At 40.9% G+C, this 13537-nt stretch overlaps 1 protein-coding gene across 2 annotated transcripts in view; it reads left to right on the forward strand.

The window, feature by feature from the left end:
• CERS6 (ceramide synthase 6) overlaps positions 1-13537 on the forward strand; it is a 94380-nt gene that overhangs the window by 63169 nt on the left and 17674 nt on the right. For both annotated transcript variants that reach the window (XM_041403646.1, XM_041403645.1), the window contains exons 7-8: positions 6335-6463; positions 8200-8306. In XM_041403646.1, the coding sequence (XP_041259580.1) occupies positions 6335-6463; positions 8200-8306 (236 nt within the window). The remainder of the gene's footprint in view (positions 1-6334; positions 6464-8199; positions 8307-13537) is intronic.

Raw genomic sequence — 13537 nt, forward strand, 5'->3', positions numbered from 1 at the left:
AGAGAGCTTTAAGCTTTAACATATCATTTTCTTTATTTGAGGAATAGCTGTATTGCAGTGAACTGGAAGTGCAGTTTTTTCTAGTGTTCAACTCCTGCAGATATTCATCACTGAGAAACTGTGATTGTCTTGCTCTGCTTCTTGTTGCTGTAAAGTGAGGTTTTTCTGCACTTGGAAAGAGAGCCTGGAGAAAATATTGAAGGGCAAAAATAGCAGAAGCCAAAAGAACCTTCTGCTTTCATGCAGTGACTTGAAGGCAATTGAACAGGTAGTATCTGGTAGATGTACTGTTTCCTGTAAGAGTTAAACAATGAAATACTGAGAAAAGGGCAAGACTGACTCATAAATTCACAGTATCACTTTGTGAGATAAGATCTGTGAGGGTTTTCAGATTTTTCTACAATGGACAGCAAAAACATTTAATTTTAAAAAGTGATGTTATATTTAATTTTTACCCTTCCAGTCATGTAGCTGAGCATTGCTATTAAAGGGTTGTTAATGAAAAAAAACCAAGACTATCCAAATAGAAATATTTTTCCAGAATTAGTTGCAACCTGTTCTATATTCCAAGTTCTCTCTTCTGAGAAGAATCCTAGTCCATAGTAGAACAAGCAGCACAACAGTTACTCTGTAATAACAGTCCATTGAGCTGTTCTTGCAGGGGCTTTAATGCTTCAAAATTTTTTTTAAACATTTGTAAGGCTTTTATAATATCTTTATGTGCTTCCTTCAGCTGTCATTTAAATAAATTATTGTAGGTTATGCTAATGAAAAAATTCCTGTTCATTAGAATTTTATCTGGAGCATAATTTGAAAAGAGTAAATGAAGGGTGCATTATGACCTGAATAAACTTAACTGTCACTTAGAGCCACAGTGTATTCCTGGGAGTACTATACCAGAGCTACCTATATAGAAACACACTCCTCTATTTGGATTTCCAGATTATTCCAGAAGTAGAAATCTCAAGAAAACATCCACAAAATTTAAATCCATATTGGAGGATAAATTGTAAATAAAACAATCAATTTGTGCTGAATACATATAAATCCCTTGCTTGCATTGTCTGTAAATGCTAAACATTCTGTTAACCATGAGCTTGAAATGAGTATAACTTCCCTGTTTCACAAACAGGTAGAAACAATGCTTAAGGGAGCTGTGTGATAGTGGAGATGAATTTAAATCAAGAGTAATATTGACTAAAATGTTACACTGCAGGGGCCAAGTCTGTTTCTTAGTTAAATATAAATGACTTGTACCTGTTATCAGAAAAGCCTTAGGGCAACTTGCTGTGGAAATAGGATAGGACATGGAGGTGGGAAAGTGAATTGGTAAGAAGCTATTGACACCCCAGCCACAGCTCCTGCACCCAGAGCACCAGATCCAAGCAGTGTCCTGAGCACCAGCTCTGTCTGAAAATGTGCAGTGTCCAGCAGAGAGCAGGAGCACATCTGCAATGCAATGATAGCAAGTCCAAAGCCTTTCATTATCAGCACCCAGCAGGGAGCACTGGAGATGCCGTATTTATAAATGACTTCTTAGATCACTCACCGGTTTGCGGTGTGGAGACAGCTCTTTTTGTAGTGTAAGCAGAATTGATAAGGAGGAAGATCAGATTGGAGAAATGCAGCTGTGCCCTGGCGTCACACAGTAAAACTGTTTAGAGTACAAGCTGCCACAGAAACCCACTGAGCTGAAAAACATTAGTACTAGAGACTTACAATAGTTGGCAAAAAGGAGTGCAAGCTTGACAGAGACACCAGTTCTTGCACCACCATAGTAGTTCTCTTTTAAAAGAAGGCTGAGTTTAAAAAAATGTGGAAGCCTTGTAATGCACCCTGTATGCAATGTGTGGAATGGTGCCCGTATGAAATAGGGATCTGTTTAACAGGAAGCAGGAAATTTGCCAGCTAATATCGGATGCTATTGTAATATTTCACAATTGGCTTCAGTTCTGAACCTGAGTAAGCTGTTGATATTTTCATGTTACAGTGAAAGGAATATTTTTCTAGAAATCTTGGTTATTGTTTTAGATACTTTAAATTCAGCAGCAGTGGCTGTGTTGTATTCTGGGATGGTCAGAAGTGCCCAGGCAGTATTGTGCACTGCAGGAATTCAGCCAAGTGGGGTTTTTTTATGTAGTTGAGTTTGTCTGAAGGAGAGGTGCAGTGTGTCTTTGCTGGAAGCAGCAGCCCTCAGCACTGGCCTAACTCCAGAACTGGTCTTTTATTTACTGTAGATCAAGAGAAATGTACTTACTGTTTTCCATCTCCATTTTATTCTTCTCTGATAGCAAACTGATTACTTCAAAAATTACTTCCAGGGTTTTTTTTTTTTCTGACTTTCAAATACTTGTTTATTTAGGTGTTACAAATTCCACCAGATTGTCTTTGCCTGACTGGGGCTGTGAGCAAACTAGGCTGTTGCACTAACCTACTATTGGCATTAAGTCAGTGAACTGTGTGTATAAACTTCTACAGTTTTATAATGGCATGCTTTTAGCTTCATAAATACCTACTATACTGCTGTAATGATATTCTCCCTTAAGGGTGTTTATTTTCAAAGACTGAAACCTAGTATGAATTGGTGTTTTATCATCTTTTTCCAGCTTCCCATGCGCCTGTTTTGTAAAACACGGAAAAACATAATTGCGGAAGTTTGTTAGTTTCAAAAGCACCTGATGAGCGTTAAAAGCAATGAAGTTTATTTACATGGTTTCTGGATACCTGATGTATTGTTTAATGGTAAAATATTTGACAGGTACATTTAAAGGAATGTGTAAAATTTGTACTAGTTCTAGAGTTTTAACAGGTTTGTAGAAGGTCTAGGGGACCTTTCTGTGTGTTCATGCCTTTTATTTCCAAGCATTTGGCCATTTCTAGAGCTTCTGTGTTTTACTTTTTTTTTTTTTTTAATGACAGTTCACTCGTTCCAAGAGTAAAATTATCTGTAGCTGCTGATTTTTTTGAATACTGAATTTTTATTCTAGAAAGTTTACACTGTATTTTGCTAAATTTGGATACTAGATTTCTTCAAAGAGACTTTTCTTGGTAAAGAAAGACATATAGTATTGGTTTCTTTTGTTTCAGTGGAAGCAGTTTAGATTGCATATATTTTGTAGGCCTTTCCATTTCCTTGTTGATCTGTAATATAAGCCATGAAGATAATATTTTGCCCTTCAGTGGCACTAATGCTCCATGGCCCCTTGGCAGTTCAATCAGTGAGTGTGACATGTTAAACAAATGTGAGTGGCAGAGGTCTTAATTCCAGAGGGTTTGTCTACAAGTTGAGACCCATGCGGTTTCTCTGCTGTCTGCCCTGTGTTCTTCCCACTCATGGTGTCTAGAATAGGTTCTCTCTCCTATTCTTAGCCACAGATTTTATTAACCTAGGCACATGACATCTTCCAGCAGTTATAATTGGAGGCTATGAATCTTGTGTAAATAAACACGTCTTTCACAAACATACATATGACTTGAAATACATTAACTGAAAAACCCACCAAAATAAAGAAGGTCATTCCTGTACAGCTGCTCTTCCACATTATATGTGTAACCCTAACCTTAACCCTAGGCAGGAGAAGCAGAATAGGGCTAGGGCTGATTCCAGGGAAAAAACTGTGGAGGAAGACATGTTGTGGCAGTTTTGTGTTCCCCTTGGGATGCCCTTTGCAGCTGCGTTGTGCCTGGAGCCCTGGGCTTTGTGGTTTTCAAAACCCTAACCCTAGTGTGAAAGTGCTGGAGTAAGGTGGGAACACAGGTACCTCTTGGTATCTCTGTGTTCAATACCCTTGTATATAACTAAAGTCTACTAGGTAGCATCTTCAGAGCATAGTATTAATTAATGTCTTTTTTAAAAAGTGTCACAAAGAGGAAAGAAACAATCCCAGTAACAAAGCAGTCTTTTTTCTGTCATTGCTACTTTTTTCCAATCGTTTTCTGTAGGTCAGTCCAGCGCTTCTGTTTCAGAGGTGGCAGAGTCAAGTAACTGTCTTTTTTAAGAAACAGTATTACAGGAGTTCCCCAGACAGCATTTCTTTAAGAAGAGTTCTGCAAAAAATGCAGAAGACTGCTGCCCAAGAACATTAGGATTTCTAAAGACTAATCCATATTGTCAGGAATGCCTTGAAGAATATCCAAGAGGGACTAGAAATCTGGTATTTGTAGAACATGAATTTGTCAGCTGTGAAAATAGAGGAGATCATCTGCTTGACTTTTTGCCCCATTAGGATTGCCTATGTGCTAACATAATTGGAAGGAAAATTAAGAACAGTGCCATAGTGCCTGCAGGTGAAGGAGGTAAAGAGCTATGCTGAAGTATGGCCATAGGGCAATAATAGTAGCTTACTTGTAATCCCATAGAATAAGGTAGGTGCTTTGCTGGTTTATTGTTGTGAAGTGCTGAAATGGTCTTCGTATGTGTTTTTGTAGTTCCTGAAATGACTGCGATGCCATACCCTTGTTTTCCGTTAAGATGCACAGAAAGGGAAACAGCCTTTAATTGTCTTTTTCTTCTGTCTGCTTGAAGAAAATGGATTTAGAGCAATGGCTTGATATGACTGCTAAATGTATTTTATTGTGTTCCATGCTTCTGGGGGCCAGATAACCTGGCTGGGAAATGTTTGGTACATACTAAACTGGCTTCTGTGTCTCTGCTTTTAGTCTTTTTATCTTTTCTCCCCTTCCCTGCCCTCCTACCCTTCCTCAGCTTCGTGTTGGATGTACTGGCAGTGCCTACTGAGGAGTAGGAAATAGGATCTTGTAGCACCTGATAGCATTAAACATAAGTGATAGGCTGGGAGCAGGTCCTGTCCCTCTTCAGTTAGTGAGACCGCTCAAGCTGCAGGTTTTTCCATGGACTGCAGGTGTACATTGCAGGGAAGGCACGTGCTGGGGCTGAGGGGCAGTGGGACTGCACATCCTTAAAACCAGTGGTGCTACATTCCCAAAGAGAGCTGTGGGAACACTGTGCAGGTTCTCTGTACTGAACAGACAGTGCAGTCAGGGGCTGGAGCTGCTGCTTTTCCAGAGCTGCCCCTGTGTTGAGCTCATGGCACTTTCCATAGGGCCTTCCTGCCTGACACAGGTATCTTCAGTTCCTTTGCAAACCAGGTGCTGCCCCTCTAAAGGCACAGTTTTGGTTTTCTCTGTTGTGGGCCACTTAGCTGAAGACTACCTCAGCTCAGAAGAATTGGCCAACAAAAGCTATCAGAAAGCCAAATTCTAGCTCCCAATACACTTGGTGAGCAGGCTGCCTGAAGGAACTGCTCCTTCTGACTGCCTGGATTTCTCTCCTTTCTGACAGCTCTGCATGAGAGCTACTAGATCTGCTGGGAGCTGTGCTACAGATTTTACATCTGGTGCATAGAGAAACTTCCCAGTTAAATGTTGCCTGTGATCTTATCTCAAGGGTTTTAATATCACTTCCTCAAAGCTGTGCAGGTAGTTCAGCAAATGCCAACAAGACTTATTTTTTACTAATTCAGTGCCTTGCTGAGAAGAGTCTCATGAGGTCCTGTTCTCTCATTAATCAGTCTGGGAGCCTAGTCCAGGCAGGCAGGTTGCTCCCTCTGCTTTATCTGCCCTGTGGCAAGTATCTGGGAATGCGATGTTATTTCTGGGAGCGCCTGCCACTCCCAAATTTTTCAATAGTAACAGTTACTTTATGGCCAAATAACAGAGTTACTGGTGTGGAGACCTGCTAGCCTGCATCATTTGGGAGGCAGCGGATTAGAACCAATTAGGAGGAGAACCTCCAGCTCATTTGAAGACTTTCCTGACCCTGTTAGCGTGAAGACAAAGCACCTTGATTAAAAAAAAAAAAACAAATAAAAGCCTGGATCTGGAATTCTCCCAGTTGTTCTTGGCAGGTGCCTGCTGTCCTAGTGTAATATTGCCTTCCTTTGTAGCTATTTTCTCTCTTCTGAATGGTGCATTATTTGGCACTTGGTTATGCATATTGTTATAATCATATGTTACTTGATGCCTAAAAGGTACGGTGGAATTTGATTTGCATGTACATATGCCTTTTCAAAGTAACTTCAACTGCAAATATTTACTTTATTTGGTTAAATTACTATGAACTGAGAAGTGTGGTCATTGCCTAGCTTTCAGTAATATTTTTGCATTTGGTTGACATGCAATGATTATTTTATTCAGTTAAATTAAATATAGAGCAGGGTGTATAATACACTTATATAGTAGATATTTTTATAACTTAAATATAATGCTGGATTTAAGAAACAACCCTCCAATTTTGTATATGAGTGCAGAATATCAGTGTTTGCTTCATTGTATTTTTGTTTTTTGTGTCTTTTCCTTGCTTCTGCTTCTCTAGGACTTTGGAATCATGTTTACACATCACATTGTAACAGTCACCCTGATTACCTTCTCATACGTAACGAATTTGACACGAGTGGGAACCTTGATCTTATGTCTCCATGATGCAGCTGATATTGTCCTAGAGGTGAGATCATTCATATGTCATCCTGTCAGTAGGTAGAATCTTTTTGCCATGCAGAACAAGTGTTTCCTAAGCCAGTTCAAAATGGTAACGGTGATTAATATATTCTATTTCCTTGCTTAAATCTTGCACTTGTAGCAGCGCATTGGGAAACCAGTGTCCCAGTAGATGTACTGTTTTTGAGAAATGACTTGATACTACTACAAGTTGCTATAGTAATATCAGCTTCATGCACTATGAAACCAGTTTTTTAGACTGCCACCATGGAAATACAGCCAGAATTCTTGGACTAAATTTTCCATCATCTGAAAAGCAAGAAAGTTAGTAATGCTTCTGCTTTGTATGTTGGCCCCAAAGTGTTCTCTTTTCCTTTAAGCTAGGCTGTGAATATGAGCTGCTAGGAAATTTGTATGTGTCCTCTAGAAAACTGAGCTGATTCAGAAGGGTTATGTTTTCTTCACAGCAGTGGTGGCTTTCCTCATGTTCTGGGTGCTTCCTAACTTGGTTTCTTTAGTGAGGAGTAATCTTCATGTTCAGGTTTTTACTAGGAACATTGCAGAAATTGGGTGACATCCAAAAGTGCAGGTTTGGTTTTGGCATCCAGATTATCTGTTTCTCTGGTTTGAATTCTGCATTCAGAATCATACTCTGTATGCATAATTGTAGTAATTTTGCTCCCTCTTAGTACTCTGGAAAGCCTGCACAAGTATCTTCTGGGATGCTGGGAGCTGGAATGCAGCTCCCCTCAGAAAAGAGCTTTGAAAGTGTTCCCAATGGCTTAAATGGACACAAAAGAGTTCCCAGTGACTTAAGTGGACTCTCTGGATACATTTGACAGAAAACATGAAGACTGACCGTCTCAAAGCAGATGTTGTTTTAAAGTAATTAACTGCTTGCACACATTAACACTCTGGAAGCAGAACAGACATCTTAAAACAAGCTTCCTTCCCTATATACCATTTTCTTCAGGGAGAAAAGGGTAAAGAAACTTCTGGGAATGTCAGTGCTTTAATGAGCAGTTTCAGAGAAGAGTAATGAATTAGTGAGTCCTTCCCTGGGAAAGAGTCAGCAGATTGCATGAAGACAAGTGAGAAAAGCATGTAAATATAAGCATAAGAGAACAAGTTAGAAAGCAGAAGCTGAAAAGAGAGCCTTGGATAAATACTTGAAGGGAAGGGGTGTAATCTTTGAGGTGGAGACTGTTCTGTATAGGCAGAAAAGGAAGAAGAGATGCTTCAGAAAAATGCAGTATATGGGGTGTACTGGAAGAATTGAGACAAAGTTTATATATAGCAGCTACTAGAAGGTCTGAGAGCATGGGGCACATGGAAGGTGGATGGATGCTGAAAATACCAGTGGAGCATACTGGAAAGGTGAGAGATAAGCAGGTGAAGAGGTTGATGACAAAGACACCATAAACATACTGGGGTTCAATAAAAAGGTTTAGAAGAGTTTTGCAAATCTGAAATTGTAGAATCTCAAAAATGAAATTGAGTGGGAAATAAAGAAATTAAATATATACTCTAGTTTTATGTAGTCTGGTTTGATTTTTTTTTTCCTAAAGAAGATATTTTCCAGCTGGTTGGTGGAGAGGAGTTCCAAGATCACTGTGAGGTGGCCCATGAAAATGTTAGCAATTTCATAAAAAATTTATTTCTTCTTTTTCTTACAGCTTATACACAGTACAAGAGAATTCAGTTGTCCTCGTGGAAGTAAAAAGACATCTTTTTCTTTTGCAGGCTGCCAAAATGGCAAACTATTGCAAGTGTCAAAAACTGAGTGATCTTCTGTTCCTTACATTTGCCATTGTCTTCATTGTCAGTAGGCTTGGCATATATCCCTTATGGTGAGTAAGGACATTATTTTCCTCAAGCTCTAGGCACCAAACAAGCTTGCAAATAACTGTGTTATAATTGAAAACAATTCATTGCCTTACTCTGTTTCCCAAAGCACCAGGGAGAGTTTCAGACATAACCAGGTGCTGAAATAGCCTATTTGCTAGAGTGCCATTGTGTTTACTGTGTGCTAGATGAGAAACATCTGGACCTTCTGCTGGTTTTAAGCTAGAAGTGGGTTGGAGACAGCATAGCTTTAGACTAGCAGGTGTCTGGCAAGAAAGGAGAGGAAAATTAAAATATTAGTCACAAAAAAAACCAACCAGCAGCTAAGCTTGAAGCTGGAATATTCTCAATAGCTTTCAGTGCATGCTTCATGAACACTTTCAGCATAAAGAAAAACACAGTGGAATAAGTAAAGTCTGACCTGCTGAAATTGGTGTAAGGATGTTATTGCGGTACTGCAGACTACTCCTTTTCCACCTCTCCTTTGAATTGGGGTTCCTGGGGCAGCTGTGTAACACTTAAGTCTAGAAGGTAGTTACACAGCTCTTACTGTAATCTCACATCTTCCCAGACAGTCAGCTGCTTGCATGTGCTCACACTCTTGTAGGTACACAGACTGAGCATAGATGTTTGGTTCTTTAGCTGGGATCTTCTGCATCCAGGGGGCAGATGGCTAATTAGGAAACACATGGATGTATTTAGTTGTAAAAATGCGTTAAAGTTTTGCTGCAACCTGTGCACTATATATGAGGAGGGCTGAGAGAAGATGTTGGCCTTTGCTGTTTTCTATTCTCAATCCTTTCTTATGAACAGGACTGGCACAGATATCTGTATTTCTAGGGAAGTAAGAGAGGTCTTTCACTGCATCAGAAGATAACAATGACAGTTTTGTTTTCGGGAAGCAGCAAGAATGCCAGAAATTGTACCCTTTGTAGAGTTTATTTAGATTACCGCAGAGCTCCTTATTCAGGTATGCAGAGGATTTACAGATGCCAATGTCAACCTCCCTGCTACAGTGTCCTTTCCGAACCTCACTAATGGTATCTCTTGGAGGTTTTGTTAATGCAAACAGGGTAAGACTGAGATGCCCTTAGGGAGCTGTGTCATCAGCTCTGCTTAACCCTACAATGTTGGAATTCTCATTTAGCATTTGATGACTCCAAAGATATTGTCATAATGCCTGGTTCCTGCTGTGTTGTGAGTTGGTGAACAAACATGACAAAACATGAAAATGGATAGACACACAATGTGTAGAAACACTTGTTATTTTGTTCGAGGAGCATTTTTTTCTTTCTTAAACAGTTTTGCTTCCCCTCCTCAGTCTTCCCTTGAATCCAACTGGACCTTCACTGAATTTCTGTAAATGAAATAAGCTGCTTTTTCTACTTCCATGATCTCAGATAGGAAAAATGATGGCATTCCTGCACACAGAATTTCGCCTGACCCTTGCTTTCTCTTTTATATTGAGAAATGGAGGGAGGACCCAATTTCTGCCACTGCAGACTACAGTATATGACTGTGCTTAAGGGGAGGCTTAGTCAGATGAGAGCTGGATGGGTTTGCAAAGGGGAACTCATACTTGGCCAACCTGATAACCTTCTATGATGAAATTACTGGCTTGTAATTACATAATTACTGGATTATTGGGCAGAGTGCACCCTCAGCAAGTTTGCATGTTCCAACATGTGAGGAATGGCTGATACAGCCCAGGGTTGTGCTGCCATCCAAAGGGAAGGAACCTCAACAGGCTGGAGGTACAGCAAACAGGAACCTCAGAAGTTCAGCAAAAGCAGCACAGAGCCCTGCACCAGTATTTTCTGGGGGCTGACCACCAGGAAGGCAGCCTTGCACCAGAGGAACTGGGGGTTCCAGTGGACACCGAGGTGAACATGAGCCAGTTCTGTGCCCTTGTGGTAACGAAGGCTGGTGGAACCCCGGGCTGCCTTAGGAGGGGTGTGGGCAGCAGGCTGGGAAAGGTGACCCTTCCTTTCTACCAGCCCTGCTGAGGCCACATGCAGAGCACTGTGTCCAGTTCTGGCCTCCCCAGTATCAGAGAGGCACAAAGCTACTGGAGACACTCCATCAACCAGTCACTGAGATTGATTAGGGGACTGGAGCACCTCTCACATGAGGAAAGGTTGAGACAGGCAGGGTGGTTTAGCACAGAAAAGAGAAAGTTCAAAATGGGTATTGTCAATGTAGAAATACGTGAAGGGAGAGTATAAAGAAGACTGAGCCAGGGATTGTCGATTGACAGGAATGCAGCAGCTGACAGTGTGCTGTGTGCTCCCTGTCACAACCAGAGTAGTTGCCCAGGTCATCCCTCTGCCTTATGCTTTAACCCTAGCTGCCAACAAAGCCCCACAAAGCTGCTCACTCGCTCCCACCAGTGAGATGGGGGAGAGAGTCAGGAAGGTAGAAGTGAGAGGACTCATGAGCTGAGATAAAAACAGTTCAACAGGTTAAGGCAAGAGCTGTGCACACAAGCAAAGCCAAACAAGGCTTTCATCCACCACTTCCTGTGGGTTGGCAGGTGTTCAGCCATCTCCAGGACAGCAGGGCTCTATTTGTAATGGTGACCTGGGAAATGCAAACACCAACACTCTAAATGTGATCCCCTTCCTCCTTCTTCCCCCAGGTTTGTATGCTATGCATGACACCATATCGTGTGGGATATCCCTGGGGACAGCTGTCCCAGCTGTGTCTCCTTCTAACTCCTTCTGCACCTCCATTCTCTTCACTGAGGGCTGTGTGAGGAGCAGAAAATGCTTTTGCTCTGTGTGAGCACTACTCAGCAATAGCAGAAACATCCTGAAATTACCAACATTGTTTCCAGCACAAATCCAGAATATAGCCCTATACTACCTACCATGAAGACAACTAAGTCTATGCAAGCCCAAACCAGTGTATCCCTTAATCAATGAAAAATACATTTATTAATTTATTTATTTGAATATGCAAATAGTTTAGTGTGGTATTAAAAAAAATTCTTTGATTTTTAAAGACCCTTTTATTTCCACACCAAAGCCTTGATGTATGTCAATCCCTGTATGGGCCATTTACTTAAGAGTTGGACTCGATGATCCTTGTGGGTCCCTTCCAACTCAGAATATTCTGTGCATATCTATCCCTTAGATAAAGCCAGAGGCAGTTTCATTGTTCTCAGCTCTACTGTAGGCAATGCATGTGGGAGTCAGAGTTGGCAGGGATGAGCCATGGCATACATGAGCTTCTGTCTCCCAGATCCTTTTCCTCTATGAAACAGCAATTCTAAATCTTCAGCTCTATTAGTTGCGTGTCAGCAAAGATGACTCACTGGAGTGGCAGCAGGCCAGGAAGTATAGTTTTGCTCTCCTTTGCTGAAAATTCAAATAGCAAAATTTGGTGCCTGATTAATATTACATAAATATGGAAATTTTTCTAGCATAAAGGCTGAGAGGTATAAAATCAGTGTGCATGTAATGTAAAAGCAAGGCTGTAATTTATAAGAAAACTTCCCCCGCGCAGGAAGGTGAATATCCGAGACAGGCTGGCAGAGACGTCACTTCCGAAGCACTGGTGTGCTGCCCCTTTGCACAAGTGCCATTTCATTGTGCACAAAGGTGCTCATAAAGAATTCAGAATGTATCAAATGCTGTTGTTTGAAGGGTGTTTAACAGCAGGGCTAAGACAAAAGAAACTGGAAATTAGGTATATATTTAGCAGTCTTTCTGCAGGCATCTGGAGTTCATTTCAGCAATAATTCAAAAACCCCAGGATACTTTGTGCCTCCTGCTGCTAAGTGAATGTAGGAGTAAAGCTGCTATTTTCACTGACAAGACATTTTGCTTGTGAAATTCTCCCACTTGCACATAATCACTGTTCTAGCAAATTACAGCACAGAACACAACTCTCCATGAGTCAGGGGGAACACGTTGCCTTCTCAGGTGAACCAGGATTGTAGGGAGAATGAAAACAATCTCAATCAAAAATTAATATAAATTATACAAGCCCTTGGCTAGTCTAATCAGGCTGGGTAAAGCAATTACTTCAAGCTCTCAGGGAAGCTGGGCTTATATTTATTTACTAGGGTAAGGCACCAAGCCAATTAAATTCAGGCTCTTTCAGATTGCTCTGACTAGTTACTAGCATGCAGTTTTCTGGAGTTTTTCACTTCTTTTGATTACACAAGCAAACAAACCCTAACCGTAGGCAGTGAAAGCAGCCTTGCGCTAAGGCTGGTTCCAAGGAAAAAGCTGTGGAGGATGCCATGTTATTGTGGCAGTTTTGTGTTCCCCTTGGCATGCCTTTTGCAGCTGCAGTGTGCCTGGAGCTGTGTATTCACACCGTAATTTGATTACACAGCCAAGGACAGAAGCGAACAGGTCGCATTCACGTGACCTGTGTGATCTCAGCATGCACATATTACATGTATGCACTGAGAAATGTAAAATAGTGCCTTAACAGTGCAGATTCAAGTGAAAGCCTGATTGAAGCAGATTATGAAGTGCTGAGGTCATGTTCTGCATATGCTGTCACACAAGTTCTCATATAGGCAAATTTGGTATAACCCAGGTAGTCCTTACTATGCCCTTCTGTTCTTGATCTCTTCATAGACTGTCAGTATCCAGAGTATTGTATCACATTAACAGCTGTGAAGATGGACAGTCAACTACTTTGATTAGTTGGTATAGTCTTGTTTCATGCCAGTAGGTACATCTTAGCTGGATCTTCTATTTCTGAGTCCATTTGGAAATATTCTGGGTTAAAAAAAAGAAAAAAATAATTCTCACTTTTAAAATTCAAAGCTGTTTCAGGTGTATGTCTTTTTATCAACTACAGTGTGTGGCTTCTAAATGAGATTTTGGTGCCAATGTATAAGTATGGGTCAGCCAATCCTCAGAGGAACAACTTTCTTCCTTGCTATTCTTTCATTACTAAAGCTTGTTCATGACAGTTCACACTTTCTGGTTCACGGCTGATACCTAATTTCCTGTACGTGGCAGTGAGTATCTGCATGAACCAGACAAGCCTGACGTGATTCTTCATGAGTTACAATTAACTTCTGCTCACCGTGGTGAGCTGTAATGAACCCTACTTACTTATTACCAGACCTGCAGTCATATTCTGTATGACTGGCAGAATAGCTGCTCCCAAGTTCCACCATTGGCTGAGCACTAGTGTGAGGCACAGCCCTGTCCTTAATGCCTATGCTGTATTTCCAGATAGTCATACAGTATTACCAATGTGCACTGTT

The sequence above is a fragment of the Onychostruthus taczanowskii genome, unplaced genomic scaffold (assembly GCF_017590055.1).
Source record: "Onychostruthus taczanowskii isolate IOZ18803 unplaced genomic scaffold, ASM1759005v1 scaffold20, whole genome shotgun sequence".
NCBI classification, from domain to species: domain Eukaryota; kingdom Metazoa; phylum Chordata; class Aves; order Passeriformes; family Passeridae; genus Onychostruthus; species Onychostruthus taczanowskii.